General features: G+C 33.2%; 2 protein-coding genes across 2 annotated transcripts; one reads left to right on the top strand and one right to left on the bottom strand.

The window, feature by feature from the left end:
- Positions 1-72: 72 nt before the first annotated feature.
- LOC105363605 (transmembrane protein 26) lies at positions 73-6,942 on the bottom strand. Its single transcript, XM_011501344.1, has 6 exons — positions 6,749-6,942; positions 3,388-3,559; positions 2,917-3,324; positions 1,317-1,777; positions 529-855; positions 73-323 (listed from the first exon to the last, which is right to left on the bottom strand). Exons 1-6 carry the CDS (start codon positions 6,940-6,942, stop codon positions 284-286), a joined length of 1,602 nt encoding a protein of 533 aa, XP_011499646.1. The 3' UTR covers positions 73-283.
- A 4,548-nt stretch (positions 6,943-11,490) lies between these two features.
- LOC105363604 (sorting nexin-13) lies at positions 11,491-20,733 on the top strand. The gene is made up of 13 exons (XM_011501343.1): positions 11,491-11,905; positions 13,536-13,648; positions 13,754-13,853; positions 13,923-14,009; positions 14,076-14,200; positions 14,502-15,063; positions 15,552-15,855; positions 16,044-16,236; positions 16,526-16,935; positions 17,328-17,959; positions 18,950-19,138; positions 19,690-19,904; positions 20,252-20,733. The coding sequence occupies exons 2-13, from the start codon at positions 13,536-13,538 to the stop codon at positions 20,580-20,582; spliced, it is 3,261 nt and encodes a 1,086-aa protein (XP_011499645.1). The 5' UTR covers positions 11,491-11,905; the 3' UTR covers positions 20,583-20,733.
- Positions 20,734-22,365: the final 1,632 nt, after the last annotated feature.

The raw sequence follows: 22,365 nt of genomic DNA, 5'->3' as shown, positions 1-22,365 counted from the left end.
AGATAGTGAGATAGTGAGAGATAGAGATAGAGATAGAGAGATAGAGATAGAGATAGAGATAGAGATAGAGAGAGAGAGAGAGAGATATGAAGCCGCGACATTCGCCTCGAGACCCAAATTATGATCCACGCGAGCGCGCCTAAGTCAAGTTATAGTGGACGTGCAGGTGTCTCTTCCTCAGCAAAACGAGTCCGTCGTTGATCCCAGCGTGAATGAGAAGTACGCAGCCCAGCAATATGGCCGAATAGAGGAAGAAGAGCGCGACGATGCCGAGGCTCCGCTGTCAATCTCTATTCGGCGGCCTCTGCTTTCGCCGATGGTACCTAGAAGAGAGTTCATCGTCACCATTAGTCCTCGGCTTCTCCAATTTTTTTTTTATCGCTTATTCGTTAGGCGCGTTAACGATGGAGCTTGCGAGCATACTACAGGAATTGTCGAATTGTCCTGCCAATCGGGAACGATCAAGAATTTGACACTACAACTACAGACAATATCGAAATAAACGAGTATATTGTCGTAAAAATTTACTTTCTCCTCTCCTCGGACTCGGACTGGCTGTCGTCGCTCGTGCTACCACCGTCATGCTCATCGACCTCGGTGTGACGCCTCTTCTCCTTCGAATTCCTATCGAGATCCGCGACTCTCCGAGCCGACTTCTTTCGTGGCCTTTGCTCGGAGCTCGACCTCCACTCCAGGTCCTCGCTTTCCCGGTACTCTTGTTTCTGCCGTCTACGCTGTTGCTCCTGCTGCTGCTGTTGCTTCTCCTTCTCGCACGCCCTTCGGCGATCGTCGTGGCTGCGCTTACCGCGGCCCTGCGACGACGACCTCGAGCGGTCCGTCTCTTGACGCGATTTCCTAAAACGATTGTGATACAACTGTTGGCCTCTTCACCCATAAGTTCGTCTTAATGATAAAGATGGATGATGGCTCGAGAAAGACAAGACCCATAGCTAATTTACCGACACGTGACATACTCGCGTGGCTTTTCCAGCAAACGACACTTGGCAGGACAATCAAAGTTCCATGAGTTTTACAATTTACGTGCACAAAGAGTTTATTGATTTTAATGAGATTCATCGATCAACGAACAACCCTTATTTTAATCCGTATTATTAGAAAACTCGACAAAGTCATTTTTCAAGTAACTGACAAACAAATACACTCTCAATAGGATGATATTCTTAAGAAAGTTTAATCAATATTTAACCTTCGTTATTTTTTGAAATTTTTTTTCTTTGTTTTGCTTTTCGTGTTCTTTACGGTAAAGTTATATGTGACATAGCTGAACGATAATAAATAATAAAAGTAGGCTAAACCTGTGATCGCTGCCCTTATTTTTAGACGACGTGATGTACCGATCAGACGGCTCGGTATCCAAATCCTCGCTATCAACGACATTGGCCTCGAGATCCTTCCTCCTACCAGGACCTCTCATTTTCCGCTTCTTTTCTGCGTAATAGTCGTCGTTATCGTTGTCGTTGTCGTCGTCACCGACGCCCTCCTCGATCTCCTCGGCCTTACGGCGCTTCGCGTACTTCTTCACGGCATAGGTGTCCGGTCGCGATATTACACTTATGTTGCCGATCTCGTACTTATCGTACTCCAGCTTCTGTCGCTGCCTCCGACGTCGCGATCTGCTCTCGCTCTGGACGACATAGAGCCGATAAAGCTGCAGCAGAATCACTAGCGTATTCTTGCACGTGAAGAAGATGTTCATGTAGCTGACGATCTTGTAGTGGATGATGAGGATGAGCCTGAAGGCGAGGAAAGGACCGTCCTAAAAGTCGCTCCGATTTTCAATTGCTCCAGGGCGTTAGTAATAAGACTCGGGGACTAACAATCGGCCAATTGTATTACGAGTTTAAATGATATTTAGTTAAAATTAGTGATTAGTCAATGGGTAAGGCGATCGTTGCCGATCGTCACGCGCCCTTCATTAACTTGAAATGATTATTATTCTGAAACTTATCAATTTACGTGTAATCTTCATACGATGTGGATACAAAATTATTATATAATCTAAGGTACTGATAAAATTTGAAAAATAAAAAATCTGTTTGAAGAAACATTCTAAACAATTAATATAAATTGTAATCTAACTCGTACATTTAAACATTTCTCTTGCACATCTCTCATTCACCTATAATTATAAAAGAACTAACTAACGATACGTGGCAATTATTCAATTACATTAAAATTATATTCATACTCTATATTTATTGATAATTAAGTTAATAGATGAATCAAAGTAATAATGCCTACTCTCGTTGAATCACTTTTTCCTGAATTCTTTATGCTAAACTTAACGTATGCACCAATCGATTTATTATCAATTGTAATTATTAAATGTCGAGCTCATTGTACACTATGCTCATACAATATAGAGTAAATTTTTAAATACAAAAGCAATATTATACTAATGGGCATACACTACGTATTATGAATATCAAGGAGAGCAGGATATGGCTTTCTTTGCAAATATTAAAAAAATTAATCATTTTACATTTAACGTTATATATATATATATATATCGTTCTCTTACACGACTTGAATAATTCGTTTATTCTAATTCTTTTGCACCAATCAACATTCTAAAACATTGCAATAGAATATTTAAAATATTAAATGAAACAATAGAATACTAATAAAAATGAAAAAAGAAAAAAAAAATAGATTAAAATTTTTAATTAAAAATATCCTATTCTACATTTATCTAATGCAAGATTTACCTCTTTCCAATAAATAAATAACTTTCATGTAGAGCACGTATTTGTCGCCTAAATAATGTGCTTCCGTAGGAAGAGCGATTAAAAAATATAACGCGAGTGAGATGGAACGATACATTGCGAGTGATTGATTTAATAAATTGAAAAATTGCCAACGAGGCTAAACTGAAATTCGACACGTCGCAACAACCTGAAGGACCATGTTGATCCCAATTGCCCAGACGTCGATACCACAGCAGCTCGTCTTCGTCAGCACTTTCTTCCGGGCGGCTGTGCCCGATGAAAGCCGCGACTTCCTAGACTTGGTAGCCGTGAGGACGACTGTGAATTGCATAAGGGACCAAGCCCATATGCCCAAGGTCAGGTAAACCAGCATTGGCTCGCGGGCTACTTTATCCTCCTTGAACGAGTCGAAGAACTCGATTATGTCGGCGGCCGTCCCGATGTACACGAGCAACAGCTGACTCAGCTGATCTCGCGTCAACTCTCCCTTCGGCAGCATCCAACGACCGATTATCAGGATCAGCATGAGGAACTGCTCGATCAGCGTCACCCACGTCTCCGTCGAGATCTGGATGTCCGGCAAGCGGATGTTTACCTGCTTTTGTTTATCCGTTAGGTCGGGCTTGAACGATAAAGAGCTATTAGTCGAGGATCTTACGCCCAGGGTCTTCTGCAGTTGTTTCAAGTCCTCCAAATTTGTCAGATCGAGAGTGTCGTTGAAGTTTATGTTTGAGCCCAAGTTCCTCAGTCGCCGGTCGACTTTGTCAAGTTCAAGAAGCCAAATCGCAGGTACGACGCTCCCCAAATACAAAAATACCGACGGACAAAACCTAGTAACAAGAAGAAAATCATAGTTAATGTTTATATTAAAAGATTATTATGTACTTTTTTATATTTAAAGGGGACCTAGAGCTTTAAGATGAAAACTTTTTCATCTAAAAAAACTATCACTCGCTTCTAATTTTTAAGGAAATTTTTTTTACCAAATATCAAAATTACAATAATAATAATAATGTTTTTAAAATATTGGTCTTTTTATTAAATATAGTTGATCTATCGTCGCTCATTAATTTTTAATTAATTCGGTTCCTTTCAGAATCCAATATTACACGAGGAAACGTAACGCAGATTAACACTTTTTATTTTACCTTTCATTTTAACTTATAATATCTCTTTATTTCTATATTTTTGTTCTCGTTCTCTACGTTTATTCATATATTTATCCTATTAATTCCAATATATTTTTAAATTATTTTGTTTCTTTTTTTTCTCTTGTTTTGTTTTGTTTTATATTTGCTTTTGAACAATTGGAAAAAAAAACTTATTATTATTATTATTATTATTAATATTATATATCTAATAAATAACTTAGATCAATATCTCGATTAAATTTTAAATATAAACTTATTATCCTGAGTGGTTAATTTATTTAAAAAACACATCATGTATGTAGATGCGATAGTGGCTAAGTCTGTCAATTATTGTCCACTATGTAATTTAGTACGATCCATAAAAAATTGTGAATATATGTAATCGTAGTGGATTGAAAATAGAAATGTAATATACAAAATCTATTTGACATCATTAGTTTATGGGAATCTAGTTGATTACATTATTTTTTAATTTTTGATAATTATTTTCAACTACGAAAGCGAAGGCTTTTAATGGGACACTTTAATGAGTTTTGCACATAATTACGACAAATTTACATTAAAATTGTAATTATCGAATGGAAATTATTTATTCGACGATTGTTCGCTAGAAAGTAAAAGTAATAATTCGCTAAAATTTAATATAAGTGGAAAGTTATTATTGCCATTACAATCGATACTCGGCCAGACTGACCAGTCATACAGCGAATCATAAGTCATTTAAAACTTTCCATATTGAACCAAATTGCTTCGAAGAAATCAGCACGGAACTTAATAAACAAGAAATAGTTATATAACAATAAATGTTCCTTCCTTCAATTAATGATTTATAATGCAAAGGTAACATACAAATTTGTAATTATCCAATGATTATTTCAGTAAATTAACTATCCGCTTTACTCATATTTATCGCACATTGTTTTAGACTGAATAATTTTTTTTTTTCTCTTTATGTTATTTAAAAATATTAATAATATCAGTATTAATAACTCATGGAATAGTATAAAATCTATACATCATTGCAAATTATTTTAATCTATATTTATAAGTGTTGTAAGGTAAGTACTTATCAAATATTGGCTTTAATAATTCGACATACTCCTGACGAATCATTATTAAGTACAATGAGTAGAACTGTAGATATTACATAGTAAGATATGAGAATAATAATGATCAAATGATAGTAAAACTCTATACATCGACGGTTTCGAATATGATTTTTATATGAATTGGAGAATTTCAAAAAAAAAAAAAAAAAAGAAAAAAAAAACAGAAAAAATTTGTTAGAAAGGCTAAAGGTATCTATACAAAAGAAAATTTTTATTATAATCTGACGATATTTCATACGCATTGAATTTATTAAAATTGATCTTTAATTTATATCGAACTTTATATTTATATTCCAAGAGTAATTATAATCCAAAAGTAGAAATTATCGTCTCGAGCTAATATTTAATTTTATATTTCACGTTTCCAGATATTTAAGCCCTTTTATTTTTATAATTTAATTTAAAAGTCTAAAGCTATTAGTCCGAAAATTCTTCATATCACCCAAAGGATTGATGGAACGCTGGAGACTCATCTTCCACTACTAATTTCAGCCTCCCGTGCAAACTTCCCTACTCGAATGACATTGCACATATATTAGCATGGCATAATGTTAAAAACAAACAAGAAGAAGAAAATATTATACCAAATGCTTCCTCACATTTATCCATTGAGAATTGCTATGCACAAGTAAAATATTGTTTGTTCTCTGGGAAGCTCAGCTCTTAATATGTCCCATGTGCATAGCGTTTAACAAACCGAAGGCGGTCCTTGTCGAATTACGACATTCCACGCAGCATCGCGGAGAGAGAGAGAGAGAGAGAGAGAGAGAGAGAGAGAGAGAGAGAGAAACAAAAGTGCCTAGCTAAACTGACCCAGTTTGAGGTGCGCGAACCCCTGGCGATCATTCCGGCCCAGTGGCACAAAGGGGTGTGTGCCTCTCCTACCTTGTGCACGCTAATGCACAATTTCCGCCTGTCAATCCGAGAGGAAGGCTTCACCCACGTAGCCAGTCCTCGGCCGGAATTCGCACCCCTTGTGCCGAACAACGCGACTCGAGTATCGACGATTGATAAGCACATGCTATGTAACTCGCGCCCTCCATATATCCCGAGGACTATCGATGCCAAGGTCTTGGTCCTACTTCCACCTTTTAGACTTCTTTTCGCTTTCTCTTACCCGCGAGCCGTGAACACAAGTAGGAGCCAAGCCACTCTCGCCTCCCCGACTCAATGATTAACTGGCTTTTAGCGCATTCACAATTTTATTATTCGCAAAAGGTGCTTGAGCTGCGCCGTACTCAGGAATTGATTGATGCAGAATTGCCAGTTTGGCTTTTACTATTATTAATACGGTTATTATTAGCTTTCTCGGCATTTGCCTTTTTTATTTTCGTGTTTGCCACATTTTTCAGCGTCGATCGATAATTTTCTTAATACACGATCGGAGATTTTCTTGGGCAATCGAATACTGCCGCTCCATGTACCTTAGTTTCTTTCTTTATTTCATTGTCAGAAATAACGCAAAACTAACGATTTAGCCAGACCATTAATATAGATGTTTGGCAATTTATTTGATACGCGCACCCTGCTTAAACAACATGACATTTAGCATTATCAATTGCTTATTTCAAATTAATTTAAGTGACTTCGTCGTTGTATTTTTCGTCACTTTCAAGATCATTTATATGCTCGTTCGTATTATAATGAGAGGAAAATAGTCGTTGACATGGCGTGGGATTTGGGGAGGGGGTACCGGTCGAGGTAAACAAAAAATAAGACCATCGTTTGAGATAAATGAGAAAATCTATCTATTACTTACCACTTCCATTCTTGATTAGCTTTAATCGTTAATGTAAATATCCCCTCGAAGAACAAAAGAATAATAGGGCAGCAGAGATACCAATAAATTGGATTTCGCTTGAAATTCGTGACTTGCCAGATGGCTATGAATCCATGAGACGCGAAAACTAATCGCGTTATGATAGCCTTAATGCTTGCGATAAATTTCGCCATATCTTGAGTAATTGCCTCGACTTCACTACTTTTTTTTTAAATTAAACGCTTTAAATACTCTACTCTTTATTCAATTAGTCGCATACTTACACTATAAAAGACTATAATGTTAAAGGATTATTGCTTATACGGAGTTTGTAATGTTTTACATTCTATTTTTAAGGTGTGGCGATTATAAATTGAGCTACCGCCACTTACGAAATACGCAGGCGAACTGTGAAAAACTCATCCTTTAGGTGAATATCTCAGAGTTTAAATATCGCGCTTGCGCATAAGAATTATGCATCTTAAAGCAAAACTAAAAATTGATCGCACTTTCCTAAAAAGGAATGATCGTTCTTGCAAGAAGGCAAGGTAATAGGTAAATTAAAATTATCATGATTCGTCGGGTAATGTCATTGTTTCATTGTCATGTTCAATTTAACAAATTGCACATTGTTAGATGAGGATAAGCTCTTTTTTGTTTAAACTATACTCCATTCGTTGGATACTTATAACCAATTCAATATTACATTAAAGTAGAATCTGTTATTTTACTATCTAATGCTTATAAAGAAAAGAAAATTAATTGTGCACGCTTTGGAAGGACGCCTGGATGATTAAAGTAAATCTGTATTATTTTCACAATACTTCAAAATCTGCGTATCGTGCGAATCTTATTTTGAAACCTTAATTATGTATTGTATTAATTATATAGTAAAAAATAATTGTATATTTTTATAAATTTTATATAATTTTACAAAATTTTTAAATTACATCATTGATTATTATTGTTGTTGTTGTTGTTGTTGTTGTTGTTGTTGTTGTTGTTGTTATTATTATTGCTGCTATTATGAAACTAACAATGTTTATGCACCGCTGTGTGCGTGTGCGTGTGCGTGCGTATGAGCGCGCATGAGTTAACGCAACTAAATAACAGACATTTTGAAAAATATGAAATATACATATTAATGATTTAATTTTGTTTTTCAATAATTTTTTTAAAAATATTTTATTCACATCAATGTATGTCAATTTATATATAATTGTTACACATTGAAAACAAACAAAGTAAGAAAATTTTTTATAATTGTATTATAAATACTTTTTTTTATTGCGAAAATACGCAAATAATAAAAGAACGAATAAATTTTAATACAAAATTACGTTCGAATGAAATTAAAAAAAAATTACTTCGTAATTTGTAATAATCTTCAAATGACAACAATAAAACAATACATTTGCTATTATAGCTTATTTAATAATAATCGAAATTCATTCGTGACGATTCGAGTAGACACAAATGTCTAAAAAATGCCAGTCAACTTTACAATAAAGATTTATACACTTATTCGTTAGATTAGATTATATAAAAAAACATTCTAATTAAATTTATTTAATTTCACATAAAATATGAGCATAAATTTTCCAGAATCCCATCCTAGAAAAAAAAATCTACTAATATCTGAATTAACACTTATTTGCGTAATTTAAACTCGTATTGCTCTTAATTAATAAACGTACGCGCAGTTAAAATTATCCGCATTCGTAATAAACAAATTAATTTCCTTCCTATTAATACGCGAAGAAAAATGTAATGTGTTAATGCAAGAAGAAAGGATGTTCTACTTTTCGAGAGAATTTTTGAAGAAATGTTTGATCTCTAGCTGGAAAAGAAAATATCGACTGGCTTGTCTTATTACCTATGTAACCGTAATATGATAGGCCATTCATAATCTGGTCATAGTCGATCCATCGACACCTGAAACTAGGAGGGAAGCTCGACACGATAGATCTGACTTCAATTTGTCATCCTTGTCAAATCACCGGATAAAAATAAGCCCATCAAAGAAAGCTTAATGGCTAATGGCTAAATTATCTAAGTTGCTATTCTTGTAATTTAAGCGGTTGTAGTGAAACAAAATATTTATTCGCATAAGTATCGCCGGATAGAGGATAATCGATTGGCCGAGAAAAATGTATTTTAACAATATTACCGACTGCTTACCGCGACTAAAGTAGTAAGTAAGCAAAGTTCTAGAGTTCGGTAATGAGCGGAGATACGGAGGGAGAGAGAGAGAGAGAGGACTTGTAATTCCTATAATATTCTTGAACCATTTTTTAATTTATCCCAACTGTAAAATGACTTTCAAGACATATCATTAATATTGATCCATATTGTTAAAATGATTATTTAATGGTTTAATTAGTTTATTAATAAAACTTTTTTTTTTTTTTTATAATATATAAGATCGTCAAGTAGGCTAGGATTAATCATTGAAATTAATTTCTCTATTTTATTTGACTTTATAATACAAAGTCCATGCTAACTATTCTATATCATTTTTTATGTTCATTTTAATCCCTTTTTTTTCTTCTTCTTATTTATTATTATTATTATTATTATTATTATTATTATTTATTATTATTATTATTATTATTATTATTATTATTATTTATTATCATTATTATTATTATTATTATTATTATTATTATTATTATTATTATTATTATTATCATTATTATTATTATTGTTATTATTATTAACTACACAGAAAATGTATAAACTATGTAAATTATAATTAACTTATTCAAATAATTTTATCATGGAATCACCACTCAAGAAAAAAATCTGCTTACATTGGAAAATCAGTGATTATTTCTCAGATGTTTATTTTTCACGTCCTATTTGAAATATTTCATAATAGGCCGTTAAATGAAAAAAGTATAAAGGGTCACTTCAAACTTTATTTTTTATTAAAGAATCAACTTGTTAATACAATTATTTTTAACATTGGTTGGTCGTAATCTACGCCTAACGTCTACGCATAACGCTAAAGCAATGGACATTGTTAATACTAGAAAAATATTGAATGACAATTCTAAATAATACATATGCGTATCAAATTTAATATATAAAATATCTGTTGCGATCGAGACTTGAAGATAAAACAATAATCTAATCGTTCATTATAATAATACGTTAAATCAAAAAGTAGTTACTCTCAATTTATTGTTGCAGCCAGTAATGTTTTAAGGTGACTTCAAACAACTTTTACGCCTCCATACCGTAAACCTTAAAGTCTATTGACACGCGCTCTTATTTAAGGAACATTTGCTTAAAATCTTTTTTTATCAACAAACATACCAATTTCCATGCCACTGATTGCTTATGCGAAGGCGAGGAGAGTTTACCATCATTGAATAAAAGCAAAGAGCACAATATACGTAAAATAAAGTCTAAACGAATATACAGATTGGTCCATTAGACCAATGTAGTAATTATAAAGTGAAGAAAGTGGATAAAAGTATTTTTTCTCTCTATTTTTTTTTTTTTTTTTTTTTTTTTTTTTTTTTTTGATTTATAAAAAAATTCATCAATGCGGATAGTACATATTCAGCAATATGGGTAGTAAATAATTTTTTAACGAATAGTACTACATTTGAAAGCTGAATATTTCGATGGTGTTGAATATATTGAATATACTGAATATATGGAATGGCGATCAGCGTATCAATCAAAACGAATATACAATACGACAAAACAAAAACAAAAACAAAAACAAAAAACCAAAGAAAGCGGTACGAAACGCACTCTATGTAGTGAAGAAATATTTATACAAATTACTCCCCTCTCGCGCATACGAAAATGCTCTCTCGAATGCTGTTTTTAATCTCCCCCCCCCCCATCCCCCCCTCCCCCTTCTCCTTTCCTCTCGCCACGCCAGTGCGTAATCCTGGCGAAATTTTCAAAAATCTACATCTGTCACGCGAGTACGTCGTTTATATACTTACGTAAGCGTGCTGAAAGCGACCGGACGTCCCTTTCAGCCTCTGTATAAGCTCCCGAAACCAAAGGCGACGCGAACGAGGATCTTATGGTTAGTGCGTCCGTCCACCGGGAAGAGAAATTGAGTTAATCAGTGAAATTTTAAGTGCATGGTACAGTGGGAAACTCGAACAATTGGCGCGCGCATGCCTGGGAAAATAAACAGCAGAGGAAAAGCGCTGCAGCAGCGCCAACTCCCAGTATAAAAAAGATGCCATCGATGTTGTGCACGAAATCGCCGTTGTTGCCGCCACCGCCGCCTCCACCGTTGCTCCCGTCGTCGCTGCGGTCGCCGTCACTGCCGCCGATGACAACGAGGACGACGACGACGACGACGACGACGACGACGACGACGACGACGACGACGACGAGAAGAAGAAAGAGGTAGAGGAGGAGGAAAGAGATTATTTATAAGAATTGGTTGTGTGCCGTTTGCGTCGAGAATATCGCCGTCGCGTAATCTGACGCCGGCCAGTGCTCTCAGCTGATGTTCGCGGGCCGAAAAAGATTAAGAAGCTGCTGCTGCTGCTGCTGCTGCTGCTGCTGCTGCTGCTGCTGCTGCTGTCGACTTGACGACGCGCGAGCACCGAACATTAACCGCACAATTATGCATCAGCGACTGTTATCGCAAGGCGCGCAACAACGCTTCAGAATCCAAAGGTAGCCATGCGTGGATGCATGCGACGTGTATGCGTGTGTGCGTGCGCGCGTGTGCGCACGAAGCAAGATGAGTAGAGAATCCATGTCATGCTGGGGTGAAGGGACTTGTCCAACACCGATAACCCAATGCTCAACTGGGAATACGTTTACTGGCTAGTGGCTGCCGTGGTGAAGAGGGGCTTTTTATTTCGATGGCGAGAGATTTTGTTATTATTATCCCGAGCGGACGCCTTTTGCTAATTAGTCCCTTTTTCCATTGTCCTTAGGTGTGATTAAGGCTGTTTGCCGAGTTGTTTTATTGTACCAACTCCGGTCAAGGTCGACCTCTACGTTTCTTCTATTTGTCATATTTGTCAGAGGGTTTGGAAATTATTGCGGTTAACTGGATTAGATGGATTATTGCGTGCTGACAACTGCTTTTGTAATGAACGTCGGTCGTGTCGCTTTGGCTACTTGGATAATTCGAGAAATGGCATATCACGAGTCGTCGTAACGGTGGGTATAGTGGTGACGAGGCGGGGTGGATACGGGAGTTAGTAGTAGTAGTAGTAGTAGTAGTAGTAGTAGTAGTAGTAGAGGAAGAAGAAAAAGAAAAAGAAAAAGAAGAAATAAAAAAATCTCCCGATCACACGCACAAGTCTATAAGATAAATCACGCGCATAGTCGATGTTCGTCACGACAGACACGTCACACGACGATTCTTAATTTTACCGCTTCCTGCTTGAAAGGAATAAATAATAAAATATTATCCGAGTAATTTCTTCGTGTATTGGCTGGCAGAATCGAGCAAAAAGTTATTTATGGATTGCCAAAAGTTCGTGAAACTAATAGAAAGCTCGTGAGTTCTTCATATACTTATTTCGTTTTCTTCGTCAAAATGACGGTTTTTTTTTTTTTTTTTTTTTTTTTTTTTACAACCTGTTAATACATTTAAAAAACGGGACTGTGTTTTTTCTCAAATTTTACTCGCCAGCTTCATTTTTATCGATAAATAAACTTTTATTAAAAAGAACAAAATGTCTTTTTTTCCTTAGAAAGCATAAAAAAAAAACATCATTAATTCATACTCTTAGAAAATGATTATTCTTATTATTTTTAATTCATAATCTCGTGTGCTCTTGTACTTTGGGTATATATTTTTTCAGTATTTTTTTTTTCATTCTCTTTTTGAATGAATGATTGATTAAAATATTGTGTATTGCTTGAATCCGAAGGCATCTACTTAATTATATTTGTAATTATTTACTTTATAATTACGTTACACGAGGGTTCTTAGGTTAGATCAAACGGAAAATACAGATAAAAATTGCATCTTTTTTCTAACGAACAATAATCTTTCGTAAATGATATTTATGCAGTTGAGATGTTTATTGTTTAAAATTGTACACATAATTTATTTGTACATGTAGTTTGGAAATGTGGCATTTAAAAATTTGGCACGTTAAAAAATAAATAGATTCAATTTCAAGTTTTCAATTGTTTTGGCCTGTAAAATATTTATTACCATTTGTAATGTGTATGTATTTTATTAATTTTGCATTTAATAGTGTTAATGTGAAGTACTGCGAAAAATTTACTACCTAAATTCTTGCTTATTTCTTAACGTGTTAATTTCTGAAATTATGCTTTACTCGCATAACGTTTTATTTGGATTATTCTTGCTGGCTTATTTACTTTATTACACATCATATTAATATTCTTAAATAACGTTAAACTATGTAATTACTTCCAGTACTCTATCTAAGATATACTTTGCTTAACTGCTACGTATCTCGTTTGATTTAGAATTTTATTATTAAGTTGTATAGTAAGTATGTATGTAAAAAAAATTTTTATACAGTATGAGCAGTTATTCGATTGTAGAATTATAAAATTAGTATATATGAATGTATGAACTAGTACCTTTAAAGAATTCAAAGTAAAATTAATTGCAAACACAAAGTGTTTATGCTGTCATATTAACTGGATACATTAATTTAAGGTGATATTTACTATTGTTTCTATTTGTATTCTCAATGATTCAGGCATGAATCAATGATTGAGTACTTAATTAGATTGAGATAATTATTTTATCAACAAAGACAAGCGCTATCTTAAGTTGTCCTGTTTTTTTTATTTTTTACAGATGAATATTTCTCTTTACGGAATCACTGGAGCAATTTTTATTTTGCTCTTTGCCATTTTTAGTTTTACTATATTCCTAAGACTTCTGTCATGCATAGCCGTTTTGACATTAGGGTAAGAATAATCTTATCCATACATCTCAATAAATAACTATAACAATTTTCATCTAACCATTTTATTCTGCTCCTCTTCTAATAATATTTCCACGTTTACTTTTAGAATTGTGACTTGCGTGTATAGAAAAAATATTGTAAAACTTGAGGATGAAGTTTCGTCTCAGAGGGAAAATCTGTTTAAAAAAACAGAAAAATTACAGCAGGTAAGGAGATCTAAATTATTGAGAATAATCTAATAATATAGTATATTTAAAAATATATTTATTTTCCAGTACCTTTTGGAAGAGTCGAAGAAAAAGGTGACGTTTACATTAGACAAAAGAGTCACTGGCAGCCATATTATTGATGAATCATTACAAGTATGGATAACTTAAAATTTACTAACTTTAATCTCTTGTTGTTAAATATTATTACCTTATTTACAGGAAATACTAGACTTTGTCTTACGAGATTACGTTGAACCCTGGTATGGTGCCCTAACCGACGATGAAGAATTTACCAAATCTGTCAGGGATACTGCGCAAAAAATTGCTATTAATATAGCAAACAGGTAGGATGAATTTATATATATTATATATTATATATTATACATTTATAATACATATTATATACATAATCTCGCAATGCCTACGACTGTAGATTAATTGTAAAATTCATCGTGATCTTAATAATATCGAATCCTCGTATAATTATTAGATACTGAGAATCCCAATAGTATTAATTCTCAAATTATATCGAATAATTAATTAATGTGTATAATATTTTTAAATTGCGTTACCTAATGAATAAGTTTATGGGCAATTATTAGCTGTAATGTTATACATTCACTAATGTTTTGGTATTATCATTAGGGTGAAAGATGTCGATTGGATTCCATATTTGACAACAAGACTCGTCGACGATGCTGCTTCACATATGAGACTCTATAGACAGGCTAGAGCGAAGGTGAAGCATCTGAAATGCTTGCAAACTCCAAAAGGTGGTAGTAGCTCGAGCACTTCGGGCGGAACGCCAAAGAAAACTCCAACCCATCGCAGAAACAAAAGCGAAACAGATGTATTTTGGTATTCGCAATCAAAGTTTTACATTCCAAATCTATCAGCTTTAAATGAGCCGATCGAAGCTAAAAATGAACATGAAATTGAATCCTTGGAAAAAGTATTCTTCGATCTTGAAGTGCAGATGGAAAATAATCTTATTTGTCGAGATTTAGTTTGCACCGATAAAGCTCAGGAGTTAGCTTTTCTTGGAGAGATATCGGAGATCATACTTTATCTCCTACTGCCAAAATCTGATTTTGATTGTCTCACTATGCGATTTATTTTGAGAGAACTTTTGGTCAATGTTATCATCACACCATTGCTCAATCTTTTCTCAGATCCTGATTATATTAATCAGGCTTTTATATGGCTGGTAATTATTGATATAATTATTTAATCATTAATTTATAAATTGTCCAATTGTCTCTTATAAAATTACTTCTTTAACAATTCAAAGTACCAATGCTTTCTACGTGTGATACATAATCTTGGATTAATTGAAATAATAAGAAAGCAGAAAACAAGGGAAAACAGATTGAAGTGATACACTATAATTCTCTTTAATTATTTACTATGATTATTCGCGCTAAAAATTCTTGTAATAAAAAAATCTAATCAAGGACAGTAATAATATGAATTTGAGTTAACATTTTTATAACATTGTTAGTATAGACATCGATACAAAATACTTTACGTTCTGTATATCACAGCGTACCTCTATATCGAATTAAATTTAAAAGTTATTAATTAGTTTTTGTTTTCAAGATCATTTGGCAATTACTTCCATAAAATTTTAAATTCGAATATTCAAGCTACTCGATACTTTAACTTGAAAAACGTATGTTGGTACATTGATTCCAGTGCACCAAGGATGCCACTTTACCAAGCGATGTATTTTTAACTGTCATGAGGATGACAGACAGTTTAGAGGAATTAATAGCGACGAAACATATAGTTTGCAAAGAAATAGCTCATCTGCGCTCGAAAGATTCCGGCGGTGAGGATGATCTGACCGTAAAGCAGCAACTAAACAGTCTTCTGTATGTTAAAAAGCTTTTGGAAAGTCGTATAATTGGAATGAAGGAAGGCTTGGATGCAACGGAAGGTGATGGAATTGGTCCTATTCCTGATTGGAACCGATTGCTCGTGCCAGGACATAAATTAAGTATGTGGTTTGTTTTTAGAAGATTTTTATGACTTTTAATAGAATTATAATAATACAGTATTAGTTTGTGTTCGACTTTAAAGAATAAAACGTCCGTATAACAATTATTTTAAAATTATATTATTAAATGTCGATGAATTCAATACTCGCTGAACATGTACATAAATGCCAATTTTCTTATGTAATAGTAAACTTGCCGCTGGATGAGCTGCTGAAAAATAATATAGCATTGAGCTATTTTATTGATTACATGACTAATGTAAATGCTGAAGCCTACCTTTATTTTTATCTAAATATTTATGGTTGGCGAGTCTCGGCAGAACAACAGCTTTCGGATATTGAATTACTAAAAATACGTAGTGTGCAGTGTAACCTGACCAGGTATTTATTTAATATATCTAAAGCTAATAGTAATAATAATAATCTCGTGTAATTTGTTCTTGTCTCTTAATGTTAGTATAAGAGATGAATATGAAATACAATTGAAAAATAAAAAAAGTATTCTTACATTCAATATTGATCTTACATTGAAATCAAGTAGACATCAAAATTTTACACTACGCAATGCATCATAATACGTTTGTCATTGCATTTCAGAGTCATGTAATGTTTAATTTTATCTATTATAATACATACCGGACGATAAAAGTATATTGTTATTATTTTACAGTCTATTGAAAAAAAAGAACATTGATTTGGAGAATTTGAAGGAAGCTGCAGCGAAGATATACCAGCAATATCTCAGCGATAAAGCGTCGTCAAAACTTCAGTTAGACGATGCTCTTGTAAAAAGTTTGCTAACTAAGATAAAAAACGGGCAAGTTAAAAACACGTGGTTCGATGAGCTAGAATCTTGTTGCTACGAGAAACTTCAAAACGAAGATAGGTTTTTACCAGCGTTCAAAAGGTCAGTTTCCTATCTGAAATTACTGGCAGAATTGGATTTACTTAAAGATCCAGCATCGGAGGATGACTCTAAGTCATTAGACAGTATTAGCTTGTCAAGTATCAACAATGAGTTGGATACTCTTGAAGAGCATATTGAAATACAGAAAGATGGTGAAAAGGTTAAAAATGAAGGTAAACGATACTTTATCAGAAATCTTATTAGCATTAGCATTTAACCGAACGTTATTTCTTCAAATCTATTTATTATTTTAACTCGAATGCATATTGAATACACGTGTGTTTACTTGAAAATATATGAAAAATTTGATAACCGTTGTGAAGAATTGTGAAAGTTAATACGGTCCTGATATTTATAGAGGCGTGCTACATTATTCAAATGCTTGAAAAATTAAAACAATAATCATCAAATTATTGTAAATATTTATTATTTTGTTTGTACTTTGTTGTACTTGTATTGCAATTATATTTCAACTAATAATTATTAGCTGTTATTAGCAGATTAGAAAAGAACGGAATGCACATGATCATTTATTATTATTATTGAAGAAAAAATTTTCTTACAGTAACATCCATCAGCAGAGAATCCAAAAGCAAATCAAGTTCCTGCGATGAGTTATTAGAAGGGAGCACGTCCACCGATTGTCGCGATGAAAGACTTCTTCGTCAGCCCGTGGACAGCTGTCGCATCAGCGAGGGTAAGGACATGAATTTTTACATGGAAGCCAATACGGAACAGTTTCTCAAATTCGACAATACCGCCTACGATCAGAACGTGATAAAGAAGCTGCAACAAGGTCGCTTCGAACTAACCGTTGAGATAATCGAAACCGGCATTGTGAATGATAAGGGCAAGACATACGGTATTTATGCCGTCGCCGTGTCTAAGATCTATGACTCGGGCTATCAAGAAAAGTGGCATATTTACAGAAGATATTCGGACTTTCACGATCTCTATCAGAAGATCAAGGAGAAGTACTACGATCTAGCCAAGATACCATTCCCCGCGAAGAAAGCCTTTCACAATATGGACAGAATTGTATTGGAGAGAAGGATGGTGATGCTAAACGCGTGGCTAGTGCAGCTGACGAAACCCGCCGTTGTCGATGGTCATATGGGATTGCAGAATCTATTGCTTTCATTTTTGGAACAAGGGGATTATGATAAGGGTGTCACCGGCGGACATATCTCGCGAACCGTGAGTCCTCGAATCTTTCAAAAAAAAAAAAAAAGGCTTAATCGTTATGCTTTTTGAAAGATAAATATTTTTAATTACAACTTAATTCCACATACATGAGATTGAGAGAGAACAATTTCACAAGCTGACGTATGATTAATTGATAAAAACGTGGCAAGAAAATTATTGACGATTGCACGACACGGTTTTGCACGATAAATTAAAATTTCTTATACATGGTAATGAAATAGCTTATTGTATTTTTGAAAAAGAAAATCTATAAATCCTTTTTGTATTTAAGATAATATGAAAAAAAAAAAAATAAAATAAAAAAAAATGCTTATATCGTAGATTCATTGTAATTCTCTTTTATACACATGTATATATATATTAAAAATATCAGTCTTTATGAGAATTCTTTTAAATTTCCACTATAATGTCATGATATTATAAATATTGAGCATTGTGATGTTATATCTGTAACATTCTTATTTCATACGATCGAAATAATGTTTAAAGATTAATGATACATAAGTTTGATTGATTTAAATATGGCATTAAATGTTAAATTTGTAGTCTTTTAATTTAATTCGTCAAAGTATGAAAATTGATCGCATACCTTAATTACAATGAACTTTAACAATAATTTTTAATTTAATGAACAAAATGAGAACATTTGTAAATTTGAAAAAAATTTTTAATTTCAAATGCCAAGATAATTAAATGCAACACGTTGCGCAACATGTATTAAACTATAATTATAAAAGAGTTTAAATCATATATTAATAGATGTTATTATAATAAATAATAGGAGAATATTTATATTGAAAAGTATGGTTTTAAATCGCTTTTGGTATATATTATTTGACAGTTAAAATATTCCAATGATAAATGAACGAGCAGGATAACTACACTTTTAAGCTACTAGTCGTATTACAAAGTATTCAAGTTCATTTGTTACAAAACTTCTTACATGTTTAATGTTTCATCGAAGATTGAATTATTTTATAGATCGATACATTGGTAAATCCATTAAAGACTTCTATGAAATCAGTGACTCAGGCTGTAAAGACGATGCCTGACAATATGCTGAATACAGTCGATGGTGTTATGGACAATATCAGTAAATTCTTTGGAAATCACAAGAAAAATAGTGTTCTTTATGAAAGTGTTAAGGTTGGAGCAAGTCTCGATACAGAGGTAATTTTTCGATTTTTAAATTGTGATGAGAAAAGCAAAAAAGTCAATAATCATTTATTATCAAAAGAAGCGCGGTAGCTTGAGAAAAGGCGAGACAAACGTATTTTTATTTTCTTAGTCACTCTATAATATGGCCAATTTTATGTTCCACTGTTAAATGTTGATATTTATTTTTTAATATCCTCATTCCGAGCGTTAGAATATTTTTTTAATTGTTGAGATAATAAATTTCGTTATATAATATTGGAATGTTAATTGTTGTGTAAAAGATTCATCTAGTGATTGAAATTTATGAAACCTTTATATTTTAATAATTTAATATATTATTTTATATTTTATTTAATTTAAACCTCTATATTTTCTAAATATCATTAAATTACTTGTAAATTAAAGCTTACAAGGTTATTGTTATTTCCTAATTCGATTGAAATGATGTTGAAAGTAGTAAATAAATTGTAAATTTCTCCCATCAATAAATTGACAAGATAATATACATTTTAAATTACATTGGACATTTGCAATTCAATGGACTAATTGATATATAATTTCAGACCGACGATAACATTCCTTTACGAATTATTCTCCTTCTGATGGACGAAATCTTTGACTTGAAAAATCGCAATCAATGGCTGCGACGTAGAATAGTTACGCTACTCCGGCAAATTATCCGTACTATGTTTGGTGATATAGTTAATCGAAGAATAGTTGAGTACGTCTCTTTACTCACTAGTCCAAAGAACGTAGCTACGTATTTAAAAATATTCAAGTAAGTATTAGTTGATAATAGGGCGCCCTAATTATTGATTAGTCATTTCCTTCTTCAATATAACGTTGTTTAATCCGAGTTATTTTCAACCGATGGATAATGACGGATAATCGATAATCGATCAAACGATATTGCATCATTTTTCATCACTTATGATTTCAAATGAAAGTGCGAAATGTTAATGTAAAGTGCCTGGATTTAATAAATCCTCTTTCGTATGAAATTATTAATGTCACGCTGTGATGTTCACCTCACTGGATTCGGACATTATAATATTTTTCATCCGAACCGGGATAGAACGTCGACGAGTGCGCAATGGGAATAATGCATAATATTATTTGTCGCAGACACAGTTTTTGGCCGAATGGCGTGCGCGCCGACTCGAAGCCTCCACGCGACCAGGAGACGAAGAGCAGAACCCGCGTGGCTGCCAAGGTCGCCCTCCTCTCCTGCCTATCGGACGAGCTGAAGCACATAATCGGTAGCGAGACGACGCGACGCGGACTACTCCGGGTCTTCGAGCTCTTCCAACGGCCGATGCTCAATCGTCGACTACTCTACGTACTGCTGGAGGGGATTGTCGAGAACCTATTCCCCCACACGGACCTCGTCACGATCTTTCGAAAGATGTACTCCGTGTCGCCTAGGGTTAGGAGCAAGTGCAGGGCCAAATCCTGATACTTGGACTCGAGTGGAGCGCGTTAAATGAGGTGGATTGGTCTGGATTGGAATGGAAGATGACACTTTCATTTCTCTCATACTCATTGACCATTCGTAGACATGGGGCTCCGTTTATGTCCATTATTATTATTATTTTCACTATTATAAATATGTGTGTGCGTGTGTGCGTGTGTGCGTGTACTATTATATAATAAAATCTAAATGATTTAGCTATGCAATGTTAGAATGATAAGGATATCTTTGCTTCAAGGGGGACTTGATATCTATGACGCAAGATACAAGTGCTCGATGACTTAAAACTACGATAGAATCTGACATAAGAATCTTGAAAAATGAACGATAACGGAGTACGAGTTAGAGTTTAATTTTTAATTAGTTGAATGAATAATTTAATAATGATTCCGACGAACCGATTTATGAAGTGTAATTTATGGTATTAAAAATAAGAGAATTGGCAATGTGTGCGAAAGTTTTCTCACTAAACGCATAGTTGTAAAGCTTGATGACTTTATAAATTATTATCTATATTCATTTATTTTTTAAATTAAAGGCGATATTTTTCTATTAAAAACAAAACAAAAAAATAACAAGAAAAAAAGTAATAAAACAGAGAGAGAGAGAGAGAGAGAGAGAGAAAAGTTTTATAGCAAAAGAAGTTCTGGATTCTTTTCTACTTTTGTAATTTTTTTTTTTCTTTTCTTTTTTTACATTTGTAAACATTTGAAAATATTTATCAGATCAATAGAGTTTCAATGTATACATAAATATTATTCTCGAATAATTTTTATACGGCAAATCATACTCAAAATTAAAGTTCTTGAAACAGTTCGTGTAAATAATATTGAACACATTACTTACAATTTCAACTAAACTCGATTATTTCTCTGAACAAAAACAAAACAAAAAAAAACACACGCACACACACAAAAAATAAAAGAATCAATGCATTGGAAGGACTGAAATTAAAGAAGAATCCATGAGCTTCGTTGTGAGAAAATTAAATTTTGATAATGTTAATTCCACTACAGAATACACATCTATATAAACTATATATTTTCGAAATTTAAAATTCAATAGAATAATTTGTATTAGTACTTCGCATCAATTGTTTTCCAATTATTGTAGTATTAATTATGTCATTTTTATGATAAAACATTTAATTCGTTAGAAATAGCAATTCAGTGATATGGCGAATACATAGGCCTATATATACGATGTATTCTTCTTAAGAAAAAAACAAAAATGAAAATATGAAGGAACGTTTAATCATTAATCGCATTAACAGGGAATCACATGTAATAATAATACATTTCTGGAGACTGGGGATATTAGCCACGATAACTCACTCTATATAATCAAATATAATCATAATATTCGAATTCCATTATTTTTAAGGGGTCGTTAAGAAATGGTCGAATTGAATCAGTTGCATTTATTGAAATAAGTATATGATATAATATTGAAGCAAGATGCATATATAAATTGACTAACTATAGATCATGTATATTATAATGTGTGCGCTAATCATAGAATGGAGAGCCGTATTAAATTTATTGAATGAATTTTATTTTTATTTTGAAAACTCTACTGTCTTTTATTTTATTTTTAACGAGCGATGCTGATTTGAAATTTGCTTTTACGCTTTATCTTGAACATGATGCAATTTCGAAACAATACTTTCATAACAATTTTTAACAATTACCATACGAGGGTATGCAATAGAGAACAATGCTTATTTATCCTTTTATACAAGGCGTTAAAGCAAACTCACCGAATGTTT

The sequence above is a fragment of the Ceratosolen solmsi genome, unplaced genomic scaffold (assembly GCF_000503995.2).
Source record: "Ceratosolen solmsi marchali unplaced genomic scaffold, CerSol_1.0 scaffold3, whole genome shotgun sequence".
Lineage (NCBI taxonomy): Eukaryota > Metazoa > Arthropoda > Insecta > Hymenoptera > Agaonidae > Ceratosolen > Ceratosolen solmsi.
The sequence above is the reverse complement of the archived record's forward strand: the minus strand, read 5'-3'. Positions and strand labels throughout refer to the sequence as shown.